This window comes from Dermacentor andersoni, chromosome 3 (genome assembly GCF_023375885.2).
Source record: "Dermacentor andersoni chromosome 3, qqDerAnde1_hic_scaffold, whole genome shotgun sequence".
Lineage (NCBI taxonomy): Eukaryota > Metazoa > Arthropoda > Arachnida > Ixodida > Ixodidae > Dermacentor > Dermacentor andersoni.
The window spans coordinates 107,357,296-107,383,440 of NC_092816.1; the positions used below are offsets into that span (position 1 = coordinate 107,357,296).

General features: G+C 46.6%; 1 protein-coding gene across 1 annotated transcript in view; it reads right to left on the minus strand.

The window, feature by feature from the left end:
• Positions 1-20,668: 20,668 nt before the first annotated feature.
• Positions 20,669-26,145, minus strand: part of Trp1 (translocation protein 1) — a 52,739-nt gene continuing 47,262 nt past the window's right edge. The window contains exon 8 of the mRNA XM_050186669.3: positions 20,669-24,342. Within this exon, the coding sequence (XP_050042626.1) occupies positions 23,987-24,342 (356 nt within the window). The 3' untranslated portion in view covers positions 20,669-23,986. The remainder of the gene's footprint in view (positions 24,343-26,145) is intronic.

Consider the following 26,145-nt stretch of genomic DNA (forward strand, 5'->3'; position numbering starts at 1 on the left):
GGCGTGCTGGCGGCGGCAGCGGTGGTGGTGGACGACGGAACTTTGTCGTCACTGGGCCCTGCCGTGGGCGGGGAGGGGGAACATGACGGCAGGCTACAGCGGCGTATGTCATCGCTTGCGGATGAGGCTGCGACGATTCAGGGGCTACTCCGAGTTGTTGGAGCTCCTCACATACGGCGTCGGCAATCGAAGCCACTTGATGCTGTGATAACGGGAACAGCTTCTGTAGCTCCTCTCGCACGACCGCTCGGATAGTCTCGCGTAGGTCGTCGGTGGCCAGTGACTGAACTCCGGCGTAGCTTGTCAAGTTCGTGCGGCGGTTGAATTGCCGGTTCCGCATTTCCAGTGTCTTTCGATGCTGGTGGCCTCGCGAAGAAACTCGTCGACAGACTTTGGTGGGCTTCGTACCATTCCGGCTTTACAGTTCCTCCTCAAGTTCCTCCTTTACACCACGCATCAGTAGGCGGACTTTCTTCTCCTCGGACATATCCGGGTCGGCATGGCGGAACAGGCGGCTCATTTCTTCCGTAAAGATGGCAACCTTCTCGTTAGGCAGTTGCACTCGGGCGTCCAGCATAGCTTCGGCCCTTTGCTTGCGCACGACGTTCGTAAAGGTGCGCAGGAAGCCGCTACGGAACAGGTCCCACGTTGCCATGGTCGACTCCTGTTTCTCATACCACGTTCTGGCGGTGCCTTCTAATGCGAAGTATACATGCCGCAGCTTGTCGTCGGAGTCCCAGTTGTTAAAAGTCGCGATTCGTTCGTAGGTTTCCAGCTAGGATTCCGGGTCTTCAGTAGCTCCTCCATGAAAGGTCGGTGGGTCCCGAGGTTGTTGCAAGATAACGGGGGACGCTCAGGCAGCCATTGGGGTTGTCATGGCCACGATCTTCTTTGTCGTCTCAGGTAGCAGTCCGTGCTCTGGGGACAGTCCGTGCTCTGGGCAGTTGGTTTTGTCCTCGGGCTTCGGGCTTGGATCGCGGCTTTGCGGGGGCGTTCGGTGCATGAACGCACAAGCACCTCCACCAGATGTCACGTGGTAGTGACGTTGAGAACACAGTAGCAATACTGTGAACGACAAAACTAAGTTTTATTGGGCGAACCTGTGCCCACAAAACAGGCTACAATTATAGCACAACGATAGTGGCGAACACGGTCGGCGATCGTCGAAAATCTGATCAGCGGGTCAAGCGCGTCGGCTTTTATAGAGCAGTCGTCGAATGTTCCAGACTAATCGTTCGGACCCGCGTGCCTTCCACAAAGTTCTACACCATTCACGTCAGGTGATGAAATGAGATAACATATCGTTCGGCGACAACAGACAGCGGATAGAAGCATCGATAACTTTCCAGAAACTTCGGATACATACAGGCGCGTCCCACGCTGTGCGATTACATTTGTTAGGCTGCGAAACGTGGTTGCCCGATAAAGATAAGTACACGTGTCAATAATAACAATAAAATGAAATGTCCCACGGTCGGTACCCTAGCAGCGTAACCTTCCGGATGCTTCAATGAACTTGCGCAGAGCACTAATCCTCGAACTATACCTTGTGCCTAATTGACAGACACCAAAAGAAAAAATGTTTGATGTTGTAACTGCTAAACCTAATTTTCTGGCTTGAAAAATGAGGAACATCTTGCGAAAGGACGAGAAGCGGCGGCAAAAAAGGAAGAAATGGTCTGGTTCATTACAAAAAGAACAGAGGTTAGTTATGGATAGACCAAATCTATGAAGGTAAAGATTTAGGCGGGAAACTCGACAGTGGAAACTTACTAACGTCCCCTCGCATTGGCGTGAAAGGCATTTTCTCGTGTTCCCTTGTACGACCATCTGTGACTATTAATGCAATTTCTGTAAGACCACACACGTCAGCGAACTCACCGCAATTTCCTTCTTTCCTTCCCTCCTCTCTCTCCCTGTTATCTTTCTTTTCCCATTCCCCCGTTGTAGGGTAGCCAACCGGACGTTATTCTGTTTAACCTCCCTGCTCCTCCTCCTTCTCGTGTTCCACAGTAATTTTAGATGTTGAAAATAATTTTCAGAAGGTATGGATGATTCATTACAAGTCAACAATAAAAGGCGTTTGAATCTTGCTCCTCTTATATAAGAGAGATCAGGAAGAACATTTGAGACCGGATCATTTAGGCGATGACGATGCGAGCGAGTCAGCTGATTCATTTAAAAAGATTCCACTGTGTTTGGGGACCCAGACAAAGCGGACTTCAGACAAATTGTCCGGGACAAGAGTCGAAAATATACTCAACAGGTGTGACAACTTGTGGTGCACTGCATGCAACTTCGTCTTCATCCGCTGCAGAGGGGGACGCTGGACAGCATTCTCGCGCAAATTTCCGCACAATTTACCAAGCGCCGAAGCTGTGCGATAGTACAGTGCTTTAGGACGTCTGCCACCTAACTGCTCACTCACGCCAGGACATGAGTTCGAATTGTGGTGACAAAGCATCGTTTCACTTCGTCCTATAGCGTGGAGGAAGAAGAGGACAAGGAGACGGCCTGACGCCGACGACACAATAACCACGACGATGGCGCGTCAGCGTAGCGAAAAGGGTGTACGGACGCATCGAATTGAGTTTCGGGCTTTTGACGGACTGTCGAGGTAAAAACGGCCGAACGTCATCTGCAATAGTGTCACGTTACCTGCCGCGGTAGCTGAGGGCTGTGGCGTTGCCCTGCATGCAGAGCTCGAGGTCCCGGGTTCGTTCCCAGCCGCGGCGGCAGCATTCCCATAGCGGCAGCTAATGCATAGACACTCCCACACCGTGCATTGTGTGAACCATGAGGATAAAATAAATCCGAAGTCCCCCACTATACACCACGTGTGCCACCATCGGATCGTGTTGTTGTCACGTAAAGCCCCAGAGTTTAATTTAATAGTGTCAAATTGTAATGTGGTGGATGAAGAAGAGAACAGCTTCCGAAAGTGTGAGTTAAGAATGTAACTATTTATTGAGGGAACTTGCGCCCTGAAAGAGATGTAAAACCGTAATCACAACGGTAGCAGCGAGCGTAGTCGTCGGTCTTCGAATCTGGACTCAGGAGTTAATTATCCGTCCGCTATTTATACGTATACATACATCTGTCACGGCAAATATCATAGTTATCACTCGCGCTTGCTTACACTCGAGCATACAGCAACAGTATATATATTGGCGTCGTGCCTGCACTCTGACTATACAAGACCTTAAAGCTACAGAATCGGTCACGATATTCGAGAAAATCTTAAATGCGGTATATAGGCTGGTCTTGCGCCGAACAGCAATTTAATAAAGAGCGATATAATGCGGTTCAAAAAGTCGCAGTTTCGAGCGAAAGGCGAAACATCAATTGCGATAGCAAATTACCAGACAGCCATACGCTGTCAAAACGCTGGAGTGAGGAAGCGCGGCGGCACCAGCGAGCGAATTGACCTTCGTGCTGCCTCTCGCTTCAACGCGAACTAAGCCGCGGAAGCACAGCGCACGCGAAGCTATCAGCACTCGGCGGGCACTCTGTCCCATTGCAGATCGCTTTCAAGATAGGGCCCGCGCGGCCGCCGGAGTAGAATGCCCCTCCCCGCCTTCCCTTCTCCCGGTGCCTTGCGCCCGACTGAAGACGGCGCACTTCCGCCTCGCTTCCCTCCCTAGAGCGCGCGCAAATGAGACTTTCCTGCCTTGCGCGCACGAGATTGAGCCACGATCGTCGGTCCCCTTTCGCGCGGTCGCGAAATATGCAGTAACTGCCTGAAAACAACGCCCCTCCCAACCCACACAGCCTTTCGCGCAACGGAAGTCTGCGCGTTTCCTCCCAGCTTCCCTCCCTTGCGCGAGCTAGGCTGAGCCGTCATCGTCGGCTACCCTCGCGCGCTTTCACACGCCGATACAGCAGCGGAGATGGTGTTATTGTCCTTGGACTTTATACAGAACGTCACGGCGACGACGGCTGCAAAAGTGCGCCTGGATTGTCCATATAGTTGCTGTCGCAACAAAAACACAAATGCTGCCGCTGAGTGATGTTTCATGGTCGAAATGGTCAGAGCTCTTGATACGGACGTTTGGTTAATATAGAAATGATAAACTTCAAAAACATATCTGATTCTTAGCGTCACAGATCATTGTTCCTGCGACTATACAGAGCAGATGTCCCTGTTCACAGCATCCTTAACGAATAACGTCAGTGAATCTTTAATAAGCAGTGCATGAACATATCGAATATTTAAATTATTTTTAGTATTTTTCAGGAAACTTTCATATTTTCTGCCTTCCACTGTAGTAATTTCTGAATTCTAAGATTGTTACATGCACCTAGATATAAGTACATTAGCGTTTTTTGCATCTCGCCCCCATCGAAATGCACCCGCCGAGGCTGGGAATCGAACCTGCAATTTCGTGCTTCAGCAGTGCAGCGCCATACCCCCAAGGGCTATTTGGCCACTTAAGGGTGGGTTCCGTATAATTACTATCGTAACAATAGTTATACCACTAAAGATCGCAAATGTTTCAAAAGCCGCATCCTTGGAGCGGTCGATTCGATCGAGCGGTGGGCCGTTGCGCGAATACAGCACTCCGTGCGGCTTACCGCGCTTCACCCCGTTTACTACGCCACGCGGAAATTACAAGGGGTATATGCTCACGGCCAATATTAACGATTCCTTATAAGCGTGCGAGAAAAAAAGCAATAAAAAATCAGGTAGAAAAGGAGAGACGCCGACGTTGCGCTAATTCAGCGTAACGCAGCTCGCCCAAACCGAGGTGAACTAATATTAATACGCTTCGTGGCCGCCTATAACTTTCACGCAGGAAATAGGTACGCCAGCTTCTATATTTGGCAATCACGCTTGTACACGTCACAGGAAAAAGAGCAATCGATTGCCATAACTTTTTTGAATATGTAATTTATTAGATTTGCCAATTACTGCCCCACAAAAATATTTGAACAATTATTGAAAAATAATCTATGACTATATAATGTTACTTTCCACCCTAGGTTTATTAACACTGCCAAATACAGCAAATTGAACGAGCTAGTCGGGCTCTTTCAATGCGTCCTCTGCAGCCACTCACGCGTTGTTTTTATCTTCACTAAGGATTGCTTTTCAAAACTTTCTTCCGTAAACTTCGCTCATTTTCTGGTGAAGACATCTGCAGCGACACCGAAAACTCGCTCGATGTGCGCGCTGGAGAGATGTGCTGTAACGCACGAACACTTTACTCACAAGATTGTGCATGATTACTCAATGCCGCGATGCTCGAGTCTGGCTGGGTCCCCTATGAAGCGCAGCGCGTCATTGTTGCTGGGATCAGGGGAAGACGCTCCCGTTAAGGACAGTGGAAAACTGAAATATCGTCCATGGGTGGTTCCCTGGCGTCAGCATTCGAAACGGTCATCGCTACTGAGCCATGGAAGCGCCGTTTCAATTTGTCGGCCAACGTCTGGTGGACCTCCACACTCGTTGGCTAGCTATGTAAACTTAAACGACTAATCGTAACGCACATCATCAAACGTTCATGTTCCGTGAAAAGGCGCCTAAATATGAAGTGTAATTTAATATAAACCTGCACATTATTCAGCCCTAATAATACTGTTCGTGTGTTACAGTCGTAAAAGTAGGTGTATATGAGTCACGTTCGTCACAGCTACAGACGACATGCATTTACCGGTCAAATGCGTTTCTTTATAACAGAGAAGTGATAGGCTGCGCTAGACGAAAAATAAGCAGCAGCTCAGCGCCTAGGGCGGCAGTTTAAAAGTACTTCCAGGAGAGAGAATGAGAGAAATTTTCTTATGAAAGAAAACCTCAGAGGTTTGGGTTTATCATGGGTTTTATGCACTTAGGCGCTATAAATCATAAATCAGGGACCTCAAAGAGGTGCGACGTACTCGCATTTTACCGCTCAGTTGCCAATGACATCTTATTCAGTCGACCCTTCGGGCGCCCGAAGGATACGCTCACTCGTGACCAACGCCACATTCCTTTCTTTGCATTCTATTTCCGTATTCGCCAACCAAAAACATTGTTGCGGCGACACAAGGACGTCTTGTCAAGTGGTCGCTTTTCTAAATTGGAAATTTTTCTTTCTTTCTTTTTTTTTTTTGCGGCAGCCGGCGCTTCACCGAACTGCTGGCTACGCCAATGCCAGAATTGGCCCCCTTTGCTATGAAATTCTATCCAAGGCCAATCCAGGAGATAATGCAACGATAAATTGCACTTTACTTGGCGACAGACCAACCAAGCAGATGCGCCAAGCGCCAAACCCTAGGAAAGTAATCCTGCTTTTTAAGTAGGCATAGTGCTTCTGACGACGTATATTAGCAGCAATGAAGATATTTAGGAGTCATTTGTTTTATCACTGAATAATTGTGTAGAAAACTATGCCAGCAGCCAGGACACCTGCAAGGGTATTAAAGATGGTGTTGCGGTCCTAAGTGTGATCTATTCGCCGAGACAGCACCACCAAGTCACGATAAGTCCGGGAAAGTCCGCAAAGAAAGCTTCGCTTTAGAGCTCAAAGTCGAGAGCGGAGCGACGTGGGTGGTGTGCTCGAGTTCAACATCGCCAATGAAAGGGCACGAGGTACTCTGTGTTATCCCGCCTTCAGAGTCATCGGGGTACGCCCCCATACCAGAAAGCAAGCAACTGCCTACATTTCTCCAATGGTGATGATAGTACGGCGTGACGACGACATTATGGCGAGGATAAGATGATAAAGCTGGAATGACGACGATAAAACGACCGCGATAACATCAAGACGACGGATGGCAACGAATGCGTGACGACGGCTGTATGGCGACGACGGCATGGCAAAAAGCGACATAATCACGATTGAATAACGACAGCATGATTACGCTGGATTGACACGGAAGAAATGACGAAGGCGGTATGGCACCGAGGGACGACAACTGTGTCGACGTAACAGTTTACAGACAGACAGACAGACAGACAGACAGACAGACAGACAGACAGACAGACAGACAGACAGACAGACACAGACAGACAGACAGACAGACAGACAGACAGACAGACAGACAGACAGACAGACAGACAGACAGACAGACAGACAGACAGACAGACAGACATGCAGACAGACAGACAGACAAGCAGACACAGACAGACAGACAGACAGACAGACAGACAGACAGACAGACAGACAGACAGACAGACAAGAAACTTTAATTGGTCCTAAGGGACTACGTTGTCGTAGTCGTGGGCCGCACCCGCGCCAGGGGCGGAAGACCGTGATCTTCAGCCTGGCGCAGGCCCTTTGGACAGCCACAAGGACGTGGATGACGTTCAGTCCTTCACCACATCTACCACATGTAGGAGGTTCATCACCAGTTCACCAGAGAGCAAGAAGTTATGTGTATGCTATATGTGTGCCCTATTCTTAGTCGACAGAACAGGACATCGGTTTGTCGTGATTTTATTATTGATTCAGAAGTGTTTAACTGTAGCTTAATGAGATGACGTTTATTGGAGGTTCGGGCGTCCCACAGGCATTACCAATAGTCTCTTATTTTTTCCGAATGAAAGGTTTCAAACCTATGGCAGGGATGGTATTGAAAGAGTTGATACCTTTTGAGGTTGTGGATGTGGCGATTTCGTCGGCGAGCACATTACCCTCGATGCCTCTGTGCCCAGGCTCACAGCATATTATGACACGTTGACTGCATGCATAAACAGCGCACAGGAGTGCATAAAATCACTAATTACAGGATTTTTATGGTTTTGTGATGATACGAAAGCCTTGACAACGCTTAGAGAGTCTGTAAATATAGTGGCCTTTTCTAGTTTTAATTGTTTGATGTGTTTCGCCGCCGGCAATAGTGCATAGGCTTCAGCCGTAAATATACTTGTTTGCGCATGCAGAATGCCGGACTCCGAAAAGGACGGGCCGACTGCTTCATAAGACTTCATAAGCTTGTGACTTAGATGGATCGGTGTAAACTCTGGGCAGCAGTACTTCGACCGAAGTTCAAGGAAGTGCATTGGAATGTGCATCTCGGCAGCATGCCTAGTGACTTCAGCAAACGACATGTCACATTCCACGAACTGCCACTGCCACGGTGTTGGTAGCTTCGCTGGATGCATTATATGGTGTTCTAGAAGTGGGGCACACATTTCTTCACTGAGCTTCCTCACACGCAGTGAGAAGGTCTCCCTTGCTGTGAGGGGATTGTTAAAAAGTATGGCACATGACACGTCGTTTACAGTTGTGTAACAAGGATGCTCAGAATTCGAGTTGACTTTCATATAATACGTGGAGTTGAAATATGACTTCTGTAGACGGAGCGACCACTCGTTTGACTCTACATAGCGGCTTTCTACAGGGCCTGTCACGAAGGCACCAGACGCGAGGCAGATACCTAAACGGTGCAGAGGGTCTAGTATCTATAGCGCGCTTGGTGTTGCAGAATGATAGATTAAAGCACCATATTCGAAGTGAGAGCGAACAAGGCGCCTCTAAAAGTTCAGGAGGTATTTTCGATAGCTACCCCACGTTGTGCGCGACAGAATTTTTAAAAGGTTCATCGTCTTCAGACATTTTGCCTTCAGATAATTAAGATGGGCAATGAAGGCAAACTTAGAGTCTAGAATAATTCCCAAAAATGTGTGTTCACTGCTTACAGATAGTTCCTCTCGATTGATCTTGAGATTCGCCACTGGTGTCACGCCTTTTTTGTTAGAGAAGGGTATGCACATACTTTTCTCTGCATTTACTTTGAATCCATTTACATCCGCCCATTTATACAATTTGTTTAATCCAAGCTGCACCTGTCGTTCACAGATAGCAATGTTACATGATTTGAAACCTATCTGCACATCATCGACATACACAGAATAAAACATATTGCGTTAAATGACTGCATACATGGAATTAAATTGTACAACAATTAGTGTGCAACTAGGCTCACCACCTTGAGGCATGCTAGCCTCCTGGGTGAATGTTCTAGATGAAGCATTGCCCATTCTTATGCGAAACGTGTGGTTAGACAAGTAGCTTTCGACTGTGTTTAACATATTTCCCCTGACCCCCATCGCGGAAAGACCTCGCCGAATCCCGAAGCGCCATGTCGTATCGTACGCTTTCCCCAGATCTAGAAATACCGACAGTAAGGACTGCTTTTGTATAAAGGCATCTGTGAAGTTCGCATCGAGGAGAACATAGTAATGTCGTCTATTGACCTACCTTCTCGAGAGCCACACTGGAAGAGGTCCAGCAATAACGCGATAGCGTTAATGAGCCTCTGTCGCAGAAAATCCGGTGTCCCGCGTGGGACGTCGCGTCGTTCCACCACAAAGCTCGCATTCTTGCATAGCGTTCGCGGCCAGCGTTTCCCGATAAACATTACGGTTACATACGCTCCAGTTGCCGGGAAGCGTGAGAAGCAGTCAGGGACCTTTGAATGCTATCGCTTTCCACTCTTAAAGGCGAAGCTTAAGCGTCCTCCAACTTTTTTGCTATTTTCTAGGAAACAGACTAAGCGTCGGTTTATCATTTTTTTTTCATACAGTTTGCACAGACAGCTCGTCAAAACTATAGTTCTGTAGTTGCTATAGGTAAGGACGGGTCCTTGTCTTGTTTAAGTATCGGGATGACTATGTCGTCTTTGTACGAGGACGGAATACACCCAACCGCCCACATGGCATAAAAGAGAGACAGGTGTGTTTTCAGTGCTTCATGTTGTAGGTATCTAATAATTTCATGCATAATACGATCGCCACCTGGCGCCGAGTTCTTGCAACAAGTCAGAGATGCCTTAAGTTCGGCTAAGCTAAATGAGCGATTGTAAGCCTCACTCGATTAGACTTTGCGATTAAGGGGCTGCCACTCTTCGCGTTCTTTGAACATCAGGAAAGTTTGTATACAGTACGATGCACTCAAAGCGTTCGCCAAGAGAATCCGCCTGATCTTTCAGGTTATCATCTTGGCTACTTACTAAGAATAGGGGATGTGACTGCCGGCCTATTAATTTATTTACCCTACTCCAGACTTTTGTCTCGTCCGTGTAAGAATTTACACATGAGAGGTACCTTACCCAACACGTCGACGCACTCTTCTGCCCTGCGACCTTGATTGCTTAAAATTAATCACGTTTTTGGCATTCGCAGAGCCGCAAAGCAATCCCCAGGCTTTGTTTTTTACGTGGTTTTTGGCATTCGTCGTTCCACCAAGGCAAGCGAGGCTTATTAATAAGCCAGTCCCTTAGTTCGTTGTATGTATTTTTCAGCAGCGTCAATCATAAAACCTTTTAAATATGCTACAGCGTTGTCGATATCAAAAGCAGCAATGCGATCACGGACTAAATGCGTGGGCTCTCGAAAGAGCTCCCACCTGGCTGTGTCGACTTTCCATTGGGGAAGATGTGAGAGGCATCCACCTTGTTTTATTAAACTCGGAATTATCGGGACGTAATCACTTCCGTGGGATTCTTTAGAACGTACGCTCCATTCAAGGTGCAAGATGTGGCATGAGCGTGCTTGATACTATGCTTAAGTTCATGGATAAGTATGTTTTGCGTGCCATGTTATAGTTTATATACGTTGGCTCTTTCTTATTAAGCAAAGATGCATTAAATGAAAAGAGAAGTTTTCAAGTAAGCGTCCTCTTGCATCGCAGCGAGAATGTCCTCACATGTGTGCGTTGACGTCTCTTACAACAATATACGGTTCGATGGGGGCGAAATGCGAAAACACACGTGTACTTAGATTTAGGTGCACGTTAAAAAACCCCATGTGGTCCAAATTACTCCGGAGTCCCCCACTATGGCGTGCCTCATAATCATATCGTGGTTCTGGCACTTAAAACCCCATATCTTTTTTTAACAATATACGGTCCAGGAAGTTCATCAATAAAGCTCTCAAAATCGATTTTATGAAGCTTATAACTAGGAAAAACCTATATATAACTGATGGTAATGGGTTTATCGAAGAGCACCGCCCTTACAGCAACTGCCTCGAGGGTTGTTCGGAGTCGAAACAGCTGGCAAGCAACACCCTTATCAACTATTATAGCCACACCGCCCGACGAGGCGCTAGCGTCGTCGCGATCTTTGGGGAAAATGGCATGTTTCATTTCTTTTCATTTCATTTATTGTACCTTCAAGGCCCGAAGGCGTTACAGAAGGGAGTGGAACGAAATACAGAGCATGTGCAGATAAGAGGGTATAATAATTTTTTTTAAAATTAGAAAGTGCGGACTAACAAAAGTATTTTTCAATAGTGGTTCTAAAAGCAGGTGTATGATGTAGATAATTCCATTCATTGGTAGTCGTTGACTCATAAGGTTTGTGTGTGCCGATCTGAGATGCGTCTCCTGGACATACAGCACCCTCAGACTACATTTACGTGTCAATCAGGTCCACGTGCCAGCCCACGTGAGAGATAACTGTTAAGGCAATTGATCTCTTCCTTATGTAAGGTAATGGAAGGCTGACTCACGCGCGCACTTCCACCGTTATTGATATGTCATGTCTCGACCATAAGACGCGTACCTTCCTTCCTATGCCTGTACAATATTGCGCATTCATCTAACTCAGGTGTGCGTTTACAATGTAGGCAGTCTTGGTAATGTATGGAAAGATTAGAAGGCGATCCACCGGTTAACGACCTTTTATGTTTCATTAGCCTCTGATTGATGCACCGCCCCGTTTGCTCTACGTAGAAATGGCCACAGCTAAAGAGAACTTTATATACCCCCCACACCCATACGACAGTAAGTAAATTTGTTGTTCTTGATGTGCTTCACGTTATTGACGTGTTCTTGATGTGCTTTCCAGAGCATATGCGCAGATGAGTTTTGTGTCTTCTTTCTTTTTTTCGCCTCAGTGCATCCTTCAGTTGATAGTCGGCGTTCGTGTTGTCCACTTCTCTTCTCTTCTCTTGTGTCCGTGTCTGCACGCCTTACCCTTTTTTGCATTATGAATCCTTGCCAACTAGCTCAGCTTTCTGTCGTTCTAAGCTTCATTTCTAGTACTCTGAGCCCTTTTCCTTGTTCGCTTACTTATCTGCACAATCCTGCTTCTTTACCTTCCCTAATTACGATATGTATCTTCCGCGCTAGAACTATGTCGTGTTTTACTCGCAATCGTGTCTTTCGCGGCTTCCTTCAACCATCAACTGGGCATGCCAGAAGGATTGGTGCTATTCTTTCCGCTGAATCGTGACGCCAAGTTAGCTTTTTACCAGGAGTGTTTAAAGGTCCGTTGCGCGGCCCTGGGAGACGGTAGCCATTGGCACCGCCTTTACGCAGATTGCAACAGGCTAGCAGAGCAGCACGCGGACTTCCTGTGGAGGATGAAACTTCCGGAGCTTCAACAAAGTAAGAGGAAACCCATTTCTAATAATTCACCGTCAAATAACGTACTGGTTCTCGGAGACTCCATCTTTATACCCATTGCAAAACGCTTGCTTTAGGTCCTAGCTAAGCACTGTTTTAAGCCTAACGTAAAACCCGTTGACGTTTTAAGCCCACCGCGCTGCATAACCAGGTTTGTCCCGGAAGGAGAACGCTCGCGCTGTATTTCAGAGTGCATTGCAAGCATAAACAATATAATATTCATGTTAAGACGCCTGACCCTGTCCAACCGTCGGTTAATTACTTTTTGGAGCATAAGCTTAGACCAGTAATATCAGATAAGGAAGGTTATTTCGTAAATATGCCAGATGTCACGTTTTCAAAAAAAGCGATATCAGCTATAGAAAAGAATTTTCAGCCAGTAATACTCAAGCCTTCAGCAGTCAAGCAACGTGCGGTTGACCTCCTGTGAAGACATAATCTAGACAGGATTGTCTCTAATGTCAAGAAAGCAAAATCGCTCACCTTAGAGCTGTTTTTCTCGGCGAAGACCCATAAGCAACAGAATCCTTTTCGTACTATACTGTCAGAGAAAGGGGACACGGCAGGTCTGTGTGGCTAGTTACCTACAGAACTGCTTAGCTTCGCTAGTTTTTTCAGACCCCTTTTGCTTGCGCAACTCTCAGGCACTAGTTCAGTTTTTGACAAAGAAAAATCCTGGTGATTGTACAGCTTTTAGTATGGATATCGAAGACTTGTATTACTGCTTGCCGCATGACGGGCTGTTAAATTCCGTAAATGAGTGCATTAAAAACAAGTACAACGTACAGTCGGCTTTTATAGACAGATGCGGTGTTTCCACGGGTGCTTTTCTTGAAATTCGTTCAATGTACTTAAACGCTAAGCTGGTTGGGTGGAGAGGTGGCGTGTTTCTGCAGAAATCACGAATTTGCATTGGTTCAAAGGTTTCCCCTATTCTTAGTGATATTCACCTCAGCAAGATTGACAGCAGCTCAGAGAAGGCCTTAGGCGATACTGTTATTAAGGTTTTTCGTTACGCAGATGATTACCTGATTTTCTGCAGGAGGGACGAATTTGATTCCGCTGCTTTCTCAGTAAGTGAGCAACTTAAACTTAATGGAGGAGGATTAAAGTTTACCAAGGAATTTCCTCGGAGACGCGTAATGCAGTTTCTAGACATTTCCTTGGTCTTCAAACAAAATCACGTGTGTTGGCAGTACTCGCATAGATCTTCGAAGTCATTGTTAAACTTTCAATCCAAGCATTCCAAAGCAGTAAAAAACGGAAATGCCATGTCGTGCCTTAAGTCTTCTCTCACCAGATCGTGCATGCACTAAACGAGCGCCAATTTTAATGCACAGGTCCAGCACCTACTAGAAGCTGGTTATCCCACCGTGGCAGTGGCCACTGTGGCTGAACGCCTAAAGAAATCGATTTCGAGGGGAACGGACGTGGTTAGAGAAAGCAGTAATAGCATGAAAAGAGTAGTGACTATTCCCTACATTCATTCAGTATCGCACAGGCTCAAAAAAAGTTGCAAGTAGATATGGCGTTAATGTTGTTTTCACTGTTCCCAATAAGCTAGCAAAATGTGCGCTATCGTGCAGAGGAAAAGGGATCAGGTGAAAGGCAAAGAAGCAACAACAGATATTTGTCCTGTGAAGCACACCAAGAAAAATTTTACTGACTGTCGTATGGGAGTGGTATATAAGGTTCTCTTTAGCTGTGGCCATTTCTACGTATAGGGCAAACGGGGCGGTGCATCAATCAGAGGCTAATGGAACATAAAAGGTCGTTAACCAGTGGATCGCCTTCTAATCTTTGCATACACTGCGAAGACTGCCAAGATCGTAACTGCACACGTGAGTTAGATGAATGCGCGATATTGTACAGGCATAAGAATGAAGATACGCGTATTATGGTCATGGCATATCATGCATGGCATATCAATAATGGTGGAAGTGCGTGCGTGAGTAGCCTTCGATTACGTTACATAAGAGATCAATTGCTTTAACAGTTTTCTCTCACGTAGACCGGCACGTGTACCTTATTGACACGTGGTGCTACCTTTCCAGAGCATGCGCAGATGAGTTGTGTGTCTTTCTTTTTTTCGCCTCAGTACATTCTTCAGTTGACAGTCGGCATTCGTGTTGTCCACTTCTCTTGCGTCCGTGTCTGCACGTCTTACCCTTTTTTGCATTATGCGAGAATCTCGCCGCTCCTTAGGCACTGGCGGTACCGTCTGGCTGTGAGCTATGTCCATGGCCTCATGCGGAACACGAGACACCCGCGTTTGCGAGCGGTTTGTGGCGGAACGCTTTATCCGGTCTTGTCCGATTTTATCGCTTGTTGAATTCATTTTATTTTAGAGCGCAGCTCTTAGGCGCCCGTTTCTGCGTTGAGCGTCGGCGTCCCTCGGCATAACCGAGCGAACGAGCAAAGCGAAGGATGAAAAAGCGAACGCGGAGCGCTGCGGGAGATGAAAGACGGCGATACTGAAGCGAGTGCGAGGAGGAAAGCGGCGGAGGAGGGTACAGCTAAAGCGTAAGAAGTGTAGTGCCGCGCAAGACGGGCTCTGCGGTGGCGACCGCTACGAGATGGCGCCAGAGTAGCGCGCCGTCATTTGTTCACCGGTAACATCATCAATGGCGAGCGCGTCTCCGTTACTGTTACGAAGGGCCTGCGGGGGCTAGCGAACTAGAGAAGCAACCGACGAAACCTGCCTGGCCCGCTGCTATGACTCACTTTGTGAAAACAACAATGTGCCGAGTCAACAGGCCATCGACGCCACCATGTCTGCTGCGGCGACTCGTTTGGTAAGGACGACAATACGACAGTCCCCAACCGAACGGCGCGGGGATGTATACACGCAGCCGGCGGACCAAGTGTTGGTAGTGGATTCGCCGTCACCGTTACGGTTTGTTTGAAGCGGTGAACACCTGGAAGGTGTTTTGCGACGCCGTCTCACGGGTCTTAGAAGTCGTCAGTCAATGGACAGACGCGGCGGCCACTGTCTGCGGGGTCAGCTCTGGGACCAAGAGGCGCCTGCTCAGGGCAAGACCCGTCTCTGCGAAAACCCTCTCACCTCAGTGTGGTTAGTGAAACCTGTGCGGAAGTGAGTGTGCAAACCCTCCCCCTCGAAGGCGGGTCGGCTACGACGACTTTGAACGCTCCGAATTAGTCTACGGTTGAACGGCCGTTTTCCCTCACCTAGGGATCTAGGGAGGACAGAGTTTATAAGCAGCTTTGGTGCGGCTGCTGAGTGTGCATTCTCTTTTAGTCATGCTAGACTGATGAACTGTAACGTTCGCATGTAGATACTGTAAATAAATCCCATATTCCTCGTTCTCGATGAGAAATAGTATCTCCTCTCAACAACGTCCTTGGCGTGGATAAGTCGGGCGACGGCATGGGCTAGCTACCATCTATTTCATGCCCGAACCCAATCATTACAGTACCAGATATGGAAACAAAGCGCGAACTGCCGATTAGCAAGGCGTCGCGAACTCCCGATTAGCAAGGCAGTCGCGCCACACTTCGCTCCATTTGCAACGTGCCGCACGAGAAATTGTCCGTGCCAGAGAATGTATCGTGAAAACACGTATACAACTGCGTTCAAATTTCGCATTAGACAGTATCGTAATCGTCGGTGAATTTTTTTATATTTTGAAACTGATTTTGCGTTGCATATTGCTTTCTTTGCGATCTTTGAATCTTGTATTCGCTATTGAGGCTATTGAGGGCGAGGACTTACGTAGTTTCCATCTGTCGGAAGCGCCTCGCTTGCGTATACGAGGGATAACGCGGCGCGCTCCTCCTAAGTTTGGCTGTCAGCGCTCAGTAAAGACACCGCGCGGGAGCCCTCCTGGACATTTCTGTATGTACTCTCGAAACGAATAAAGTTTTTTTACTGTCAAAATAATAATCTTGGGCAAACAAGTACATAATGTTTACAGACGCTATCTTTTTACAGAATACGTACAGTGAATACCCACTGCGCGCGGTCGCCGCGGTACAGTCCTCCGAACCGGCTTCTTGCGTGAAAGGTAGGCACTCGCTGAGAGCAAACTATGTAAAATATGTTCTTATAGTGGACTGTCTGTATAACGAAATGGAGCATAACGGAATGAAGCCTCAATGCAGCGATCGCACGGGTTCGCGGTGACCGACTGTGCGTCCGCATGCACGTCCGCGCACAATGTTTCGCTTTCGCTGCGAGCGCGTATTTGCGCCGTGCCGCGAGCTTTAGGCCAAATCATATGAGCATTTGACAGTAAACAAGCAACCATTGTTGCGTGGACGCTGTCAAAGCAGTTCAAAAATAATTTCCTCACATCGTATTGTCCCCTTTTCTTTCCAATGAACTTGCTAGTATCTAGCATCAACAAGTTCATAGACCAAGCTTCATGACATTAGCCGGGCAGCGCGCGTCTGTTCGTGCTTTCCGATACCGCGAATATCGCAGCTCCGACGCCGTACCAGAAATGTTCCTAGAGGAAGTGCTTGCTGCACACCCAAGCAGTAGCCGATGGCTGCTTGCCGGTTCTATGCTTCACGATCTAAGCTTGACGCAGCTTCTTGTCCTGTGGGTACGTGTGAAGGCTAACGCCGGGCTCCGTTGCGTACGTCCGGCACCGAGCAGTAGCGTACGATTTTAGTCGCCTTCAAAGGCAGCCACTACCTATTATAGTGCTTTCAAGTGTTGTCAAGCAGACACCCGAAGCGGGAAAACCTCCCCACTTAATCAGAACCGCAGCGCAGGTGGGACTTCATAAACTTTCGTTTTCAGCTCGCTTCGGCGCTTCCCCGGCTTCCCAAGCAGCCGACGCGGCCGCTGTGTCCACGTGATCTTTGGTACACGTCACGCCGACGGTGGCGCCAGCTTTTCCAGTGGTGGAGGTCGCCCCCAACAGCTCTTTGGGACCGTAGTATGTTGAAATAAGTAAATCTAAAGCAGCCAAATGTGATATATTTAGTTTACATGAGATGTACAATGCTCACAAGGGGCGGAGCCAGGATTTGGGGGGAGGAAAGGGATGGCGGCGTGTGCACGCCGTGTACGTTTCCCCTTCAACTCCCTTCCGAAACTTTCATGCACCAGGATACTCGGAATAAAAATTTGGAGGACGCTTAGAAAGCGTTCAAAAATAGTTCACTGTTTCTCACGCTTCGCGGCAACTGCAGCATATGTAACCGCAATGTTTACTCGGAAAAGCTGGCGGCGAACGCTATGCACGAAAGGCGAGCTTTCTGGTAGAAACGCGGCCTCTTGTGCGGGCTGCAATGCGGTAGTGTTCCTGTATATGCTCCCGCAGGGAGCAGAGTTGCGCATAGGTCCGCCGCCGTGATCCAGCTCTGCAGCGAAGCCACTCCTCGCGCGCGCAGGAGCCAAATGCCGCGTGGTGTTCCGCATTTTTCTCTGGTGGTCGCGAGCTACAAGCGCCAATTGTTCGCAGGCGCTTAGCAAAGGGCACTTGTTAATACAGGCTACGCTCGAACGAGTCATTCGTGCAGCCGGAGGAGGTGGGCTTCCAACCAACCGAAACTTTGTATGTACCTATGTAAACACGCATATACAAACACACACACGAACGTACAAATATGGGGTGGGACCGCCTTCGATTCCCCAAAATAAAATACTCCCGTGGCTCGAACAGCTCCAAAGTTCGCTTGCACACGCGCAATACGTTGCCACAAAAAGCGGTGCAATGATTTTCAGCATGCATATGAAGTTGTCTTATCATGGTCAGAAAGCAAGAAATGTTTTAAAGAGTGTTTAAAACTTCACACACGTAAGGTGGACACTTAGCGCATTTTGGCTGCCGAAACCAGCCGATTAATGACCGTCGCCAAGAGAGCTATCGTGCCTGCAGTTATGTCAGTGACCGTTAACAGAGCGCCATTTATCACTAACCATCGTTCACAACAGCTGCACGTTTTCGATACATGCGGTGCAGACAGATTTAAGCGCATTTCAAATGTTGACATGCGCACATCTTAAGCAAAGCTTACTTTTATTTACTATTACTATTTAGTAGTACTTACTACTTAGTAGTGCTTACTATTTAGTAGCAGCAAATCTGCAAATAGAAAAAGATTCAAGATGCAAGAGCTTCTAGCTGCTCCTCCGAACGCACGATCGACGGTCCACTGATTGCAATAGCGATGGTACTGACGGAAGCGACGAGTTCGCATGAGTCGGCGATGCGCCCGTAAAGTTGGCTTCGCAGCGGCGCGTATCATTTGACGTCATTTTTCGCGCTCGGCCAATAGCGGTGCGAGCGGTACCGGAAAAGGTATGCGCAACTCTGCTCCCTGCGGGAGCATATACAGGAACACAATGCGGCGGAGGCGAGCGCCATCTGGCGTGTTGCAAGGAACTGGGCGCGCCGCTTTATGGCCTTTGATACTTGTGTGCGCCGGCGTGCGCAAACCTCAGAGGCTATGTCCACTCTATGAATGGTAGAAACGCTGGAAACGGGGTTTGTGTTTTGCGTTTACACGTAACAGAATTGTTTTTTCGTATGTTCAAATTACAATCCGATGCTATCATGTCTATAGGTTGTGTGCAAGTCGTACTTTACGATTTTTGTAACGCATTTTACTTTGAGAAATTCAATTAGTTCAGTAACTTCTTTACGCTACATGGGGAGGGCCTGCCTAGTTTGGTATGCGTGGTTTGGGGTTACGTTTGCTGAAACGATGGTCGACACGGAGCCCGTAACGTTCTCACATTAAAACAGTGAGCCCTGTAGGTTCAAACCGCCACTCCTCATGAGACGTGGCAAACGCAAGGCACGTGGCTGCGAGCTTTCACGCGCCGGCAAGCGTACATGCAGCTTGGCCTTTATACAGTTTAGAGTACCGAAACGCTGCTCTGCGCGTGCCCGTGTGGACCGTAGCGCTGTGCCATTTTGGGATAACTATAATTATGACCATGTTCTGCCTATGTGTAGGTAGACGTTGGAAACTACAGCCATTAGCATAGTGCTTTCCAGCCCTTTTGCAAAACACAGTGGCCGATGCAACATATTTCTAACCATAATCTCCAAAATCTGACGGCGCGCGGCAATTTCGGCGGTCATGTTCCAAGACACTGTTAAAATGAGCGTCACATGATGACACAACAGCGCTGCTGATCATACTGTACCTGCATATGGCTCCCTTAGGGAGCCAAACAGGAACACTAGCTGCTGCGGTCGGGATCCCTGCCGTGTTGCTAATCCTTCAACTGCCATACGGTCAGACAAGCTTTGTCTCGCCCCTTTCTCACCACTTTATCTTTGCAAATGAATGCTTTGTTGAAATAACTGGTGCATTTGACGAAGTGCCACCACCGGTTTCATCATACATTTAAATGCCATTTTTTCAATGACAGCTAGCATAGTGTACTAGAGTATAACAGCTAGTCATAGCGTCATGGTTAGTAGCAGAGGTCAAATGCAACGAATCTTTTTCACCTAGAAGGTACAGTTGCAGATAGTGTAGGTACATAAAGCAATGTCTGTGCAAAATTTTGCCTTTGAAATACCAGTGAATGAGTCGCGAAACGTTCACAAATATACATTTTTTTTTTATACCGAACAAGATGAAAAAAAAAATTGCCAATGATTACGATACTCCCTAATGCGAAATTTGAACACAGCTCTATAGTGTTTTCATTTCACAATATATTGAGCAAAGAGTGAGCGACATGTAGCAGAGTTGGCGACCGTCGAAAATTTGATCTGCGGGTCGGCTTTCATACACGACTCGCCGCTTGGCTTCAAGAAAGTACTATACAATTTGCATCGCGCATACAATCAGATTGCAATATAATTGCAAACCATGGCAACCGAAACAAGCGTCAGCGAGAGCTGACGTGAGCAGACGATAATACGAAGAGTACGCATCGAGCAGTCGGGCAGGTCCGCATTAAACCCGTTTCTCGTGCGCACGTCAGTGAAGGAGCTGCTCTCATTGGTCTCCTCCGTTCGCAGTTCGCGTTTTTAATCTGCCGCTCCACATTCGCTCTTTTACCTATCGCGCTTGCGCTCGTTCGGTCGGTTACACTGCCGCCACCGCTTGCCGCTGGAACGGGCCATTAAGAGGTGCACTCTATAAAGAAAAAAGAAAGGAGAGATGTGACTGCACAACGTCATATCATCCATCACTTGGCAACTCTCACAAGGAGTGCGACGAATAGCCATTTTTGTTGACAAACATCAACAACACGATGAGGCCGTGTAATCCCATCAAATGACATGTAGGGTGCCTTGACACATCCTTTAGCTGTTAAAGCCATCGCATTTGCGAGGTACAGCAAAAAACCGTGAATCCTTACACTTTATGCAAGAACACTGCCACTCTGAACATGTATATGTACACATTTTATTCAAGTATACATTACGCTCGACACGTCTTTGCTCCTTAATGCCAGTGCTCCGAGGCTTAGAAAGTGACTTGCCATGGTGAATGTGTAAAGAGAATGCCCAGGGAGTGAAATAAAAACACAGGACATTCTGTGCCATTTTTTTTTTTCTCGGGGCACACCACCAGCCTACACACATTGCGCAAGAGGCTGGCCTCTTTCTCTGGCTTTGTAAACACTTAGTGGCTGAAAAAGAGATGTTAAAATACTGGGTGCATCAATTTGTGCTATATATATCACCAGCATATTGAAGACACCACCAAGTTCAAATGAGAACAGATGCTACGGATGCAAAAAGAAAAGGCTCATCAAATGCCCATGTAATTCTAGTCCACTGCAAACGAGTGGCAAGATAATTTTTTCCAGAAAATAGACAATGCTATCAGAATATCTATAGTCATGGTTTTACAAGAGCCAGGCTGCAGCAAGTGACTGTGATTAGTTCTTTAACTTCTTTTAATTGTGTTAGTGTCCAAGTGTGACGACACAGAACGATAACGTAACCAAACAAGATTTCACTGAATACGTACATACATAATTTCAGAAACATACTTGCTAAAAGGTATCATAGTATCCACTGCACAGAAAATGACTACACCACAATCAATGAAGTCTAAGCTGCACAACACATCCACTGCAGAACACAACAAATAGCCCAATCCAGCCCATGATAGTACGCATTGCACCTCCTGGAAACCCTTTTTAATACAACATTAACAATCTTTAAAGGACGTTGAAGAATGAATTTGCTGATGTGCAACAAGGCGACTCAAACACAAGCATGCAAGAGTCGCAAGAAATTGCAAGTTGGCAGTAGTGAGGCAGTGAAAAGACTGGCTCCGGTACGTAGTAGGTGTACGGTTCTGCTTAAAGCCTGAAACATGCACCGCAGGACAAAACGGAAATGCTTGTTCTTACAAAAGTTCTTCTCAGTGCTTTTTTTAATGACAATAAGCGTAGAGGTCGAAAGAGCAGTCACAATTGTATTTCAGTAACCAATGTTGAATAGGCGCAAAGCCTAGCACCACAGTGGAGCGGGTGTCAACGCTTGGACACAACAGATCACAAGAGAGCTTGTATTAGCTGTAAATATGTGCCATCATTTATGCCTGCAAGCTGCCGGAATTCATGAGGCTAAATTAGTGCACATCAGCAAGGTAATATTAAAAAAAAAAGAAAGAAGATAACTTATGTGCAATACAAAGGAACAGCAACCACCTGTGCGAGTCCAGGCAGACAAATGCAGACCTGCAGCCAACAAGCAAAGCAGAGAAAAGGATTACAGTACAAGTAATTAAGAAAAAAAGCAGTTTCTCCCTCTGTAGCATTGTTTCGCATGAGCACTACTGATTGAAAGCAATAGCGTTCGAGCTCCATAACTGTCCAAAAGGTCAGGTGCGCAATGTTGCTAAGGTCCCAGATTAGAAGCGAGAAAAAAGAGAAATCGCGCTTCAAACATTGTTCAGAATGTTTTCATGCATGTAGAAATTTCAAAGATGCGAGGTAAAAGCAAATCTCTAAGCGCCCCCAGTTCTTGTTCAACCAGCACAAAACTCGAAATGTCTACTCAGGTTCTTCTCTCACATTTCACCTGGAAATTCCTCTGCAACCACAGCCGACAGAAGCTGGTGCAAGAACAATGTAAGAGATGGATGTCACCACCAGCCACTATGCAAGCACAGTGGCAGAGGTGACAAACGTGCAATGACTTAGGGAGTGTATTTCTCGACATGACCTCATGATAACAGGCCGGAAATGGAACGGCTGCTCACATTCATTGAACCTATTTCATCTGGTTTTTGATAATAAACAAACCAGGTTACAAGGTACACTTGCATTTACATTAAGACCCAAAGTGAAAAATGAAAATTGGAAAAAATAAAGTTATTTGGAGCTACAGTCTAGTGACAGTAGCTATGTTTCAAATGAGTTTAAGACCACAAAATATCTAAATGTAAGGAACATTGCAGTGCTTCAAATGTGCTTTTTTGTTGCCCTGACAGGAAGAAAAGGTTTTGTGACTTTGTTCTTGGTGACCAAGCCATCGTAGATTGTCATACAGGGCAAACATCGGCAACTTGAAATAAACCCCTACAAAATGCTGCTTTCCACCACAAGGGCACACGATACAAAAAGAAGAAGAAGAAAGAAGAGACGTACAAAGGTCGGGTGAGGAAACCAAAAATGGTGTTAAAGCTCATACCAGGGGCCAGTGCAACCACCACGAAAGCCACCTTTATCGCCACATCTTCCATACCGCACGTGCCAGCACAAGAGGACCAGAATTCTAGTTTTGTATGGCCTTAAAATATCAAACATGTACAGAATAGACTCTCAGCATTTTGACACCCATGTTACTCAGAGGAAGTTTCACTAGCTGCTACTCAAAATATTCACAATGCACACAAAAAGTGAAGGGGGTGTTTCTTCAAAGAGCTTGCAAGAAATGCCCACCATGGTCACCGCATTAAAAGTCAAAAGGAGCTCAACAAAACTGATGCTCAAATCGGGCACTGTTTATTATTGTGCTGCTGTTGAATACCACAGAAGTATGGCTCACACATTCTTGAGTTAAGAGACGAGTGGCACAGACATGAACATGTCACCAGTGGCACTTACGTTTGGTAAAAGGGTGCTTCCAGGAAAAATTTATGCTAAGGGTGCACGAAACCAGGTTATCGATGACAAAACTGTAAAACCGTTAACACTAGCATACTGTTCAACTTAATGATACCAGTACCGTAGCTACAGATCAGGGCACGGCTCATGTTTGGAGCGCTTGCTGCCGCAAAAGGAAATTTAGCAGCATGAGTGGAAAGCACTAGCAAATCCATGTTCCACAATAACCCTTACAATGCCAACCAGAGCAACTCTGTTTCATTAGAAACTTCACAGGTGCCTTCACAACATAACTGCCTTCCCCCGAACTGCCTGCAGTTGTAAACAAGAAGAGGAAGAAACAAACTAGCAGAACTACCTCGTAGTGTTACGATCACGGAGACCTGTAATGCCACAGAAGAACAACTGCTCACTTTCCTTCTTTCAGTGAATTTCAGGTATCAAAATTCAAGGACACAAGGTCCAGAAGGACACAAGCATATGCGGTACAGTGTGCGTCAGTGCAGCTGAGCGGAGCATTTCATTGTCCACAGACAATATGAGCCTGCTGTCATGGCGAACCTTTCGAGCTTTTCGTGTCGACGCTGTCCCCCCTTCCGTCCCCATTCCAGCCCACCCAGCCAGCAGGGTGGCTTCCACCACATCAAGACATCTTCTCCTTGCCACCTTCATCTTCGACAGGACTGTCGACGAGCTCGAAGCCATTGCTGTCCCCCTGCCCACTGTTGTGTTCTGAGGACCGCTTCTCCTCAGAGTCCTCGCTTGCCGAGTGGTCCCCTTTGCCGGTGGCGTCACCACCGTCATCGTCATCCTGTTTCTTCTTCTTGGCTTTGCTGTCTTTTGCTTTGCTGTCTTTGCTGCCAGGACCCTTGTATTCATACTGGTAGATGGGCCAGAAGGACTCGACGAAGCCCACATCCTCAGTCAGGTTGGGCAGCAGCCAGAAGTGGTGCCGGCCGAGCGTGCACGCCCAGATGATCACAAACAGCACTTGACGGACTGCAAGACAGAAATGGGAGAAGCTGTTAGCTGTGGCGATCTTTACATGACTTGAATATTAAACGTTTGTGAACCACTACACGGTGTGTTGTGAGAGAGACAGAAAAGAACGACAGGCTGAGTTATAACGTGGCCACACGGGTAAATTTAGTGTTACTTTGAACAAGTGGACTGTGACTCAATGAATCGCACACTGGTGGCATGCTGCGACACAGGAAAACAAGGTATCACTTGGAATTGATGGCAACGTCAACGGGCAAATGAGTAAGCACCATAAATGTTTGCCATTTATTTTAGCAATGTTGCCACTAAGACAGTGCACTATATTGAGAAAGGTTGACGTAAATAAAATAACTCAACACAGATTTCGGAGAAACTTCTGTTGTGAGATGCAATTATTAGAATTATCAACTGATTTGCATACTAAAATGGAAGATGATCTACAAACTGATTGTGCTTTCTAGACTTTTCAAAAGCATTTGACATTGTAGCACATTGCTGTTTGATTGCTGCGTGAAGCTCATGTTTTGACTATAACAAAAGCATAACACAAATTAAACTCGACCTCTCACTACAGCCCTTGCATGATCATTGTGATATAGCCGCGCTATCATTATTCCATAAATACGTCTGTAATACAGCGGCATCAGTTCTCCCTCTCGAAACTTCTCATTACATGTCACAACAGTTGTACAATCGGTTCAATTTCATGCGCATCTACAGGAAGACTAATTCATTTAACTACTCCGCTCTTCCAAGAGCCATTCACCTTTGGAACGACCTTCCTAACAACATCGCTTATGAGAGTGACCAAGAAAATTTCCGGTGTCTTCTAACAATGCATTTTTCAAACTCTACATAACCTAATGTGTTATTTTTTTTTTGCCTTTCCCGTTACTAATGTGCTACTACCTGTTAAACACTGTTTTGTTATAGCCAAATATGTCCGCTCGCTCTGTAATTCTATTGATTATATTTTACTGTGTGAAAGTCTATTGTTCTCGCGTTCAAACCTCTCGCGTTCAAAAGCATTCGGTTTGTCCATTGTACAATTGTAACACCACATTACTGTATGTTAGCACATTTCTTGCACTGTATTTTTTGCATATGTGTTCGCATGTGTATTTTAGTTATTGTATGTTATAATCTTTGAGTGTACTCTCCCCCCTTACACAATGCCTCTAGGGGCCTGTAAAGTGTCCTTAAATAAATAAATTGCATTAACTCGACCAATCACCACAAGCCAAGACCGCATTGCATCCAAGGCAAGCAGGCAAAGAAAAGGTAGGGGTGCGCAGATACTCGAATGTTGCCAAATCAAATAAATAGTGAACGCCTAAATAATTCTATTCTCGAATCGAATATCAACTATTCGATCGTTCAAATATTCTGTATATCCGGCACAGAGACCCGTGCAGTGCCACATGGCACATAAGCTGTGGAGCCCCTCATTCTCGATGCCGTGCACCGCTGACGGGCCACCCACCCCAGCTGGTGCAGTCGCAGATTTTGTCTCTGCATCTTCGCATATTGCTAGGCAGGCACGCAATCGCTATGCAGCAAAATGTCGGGCAGAAGATGAACCGTTGCATATAACATTTAATTAACTGCTTCACGACAGCTTCACTTAACACAGATTCCAATATGTGTGTTGGATCTGCATGAATTTTTTTCAGAGATAAGCTTATGTCTCCACTCAAGCGAAGAGTGTTGTAGAAAATCAGAAGCTGGCATGCTTACTAGATGCTGATTAAGTTGAGCCAATGGTCAAAAACATGGGACAGGAACAGCTACAGGTGCACA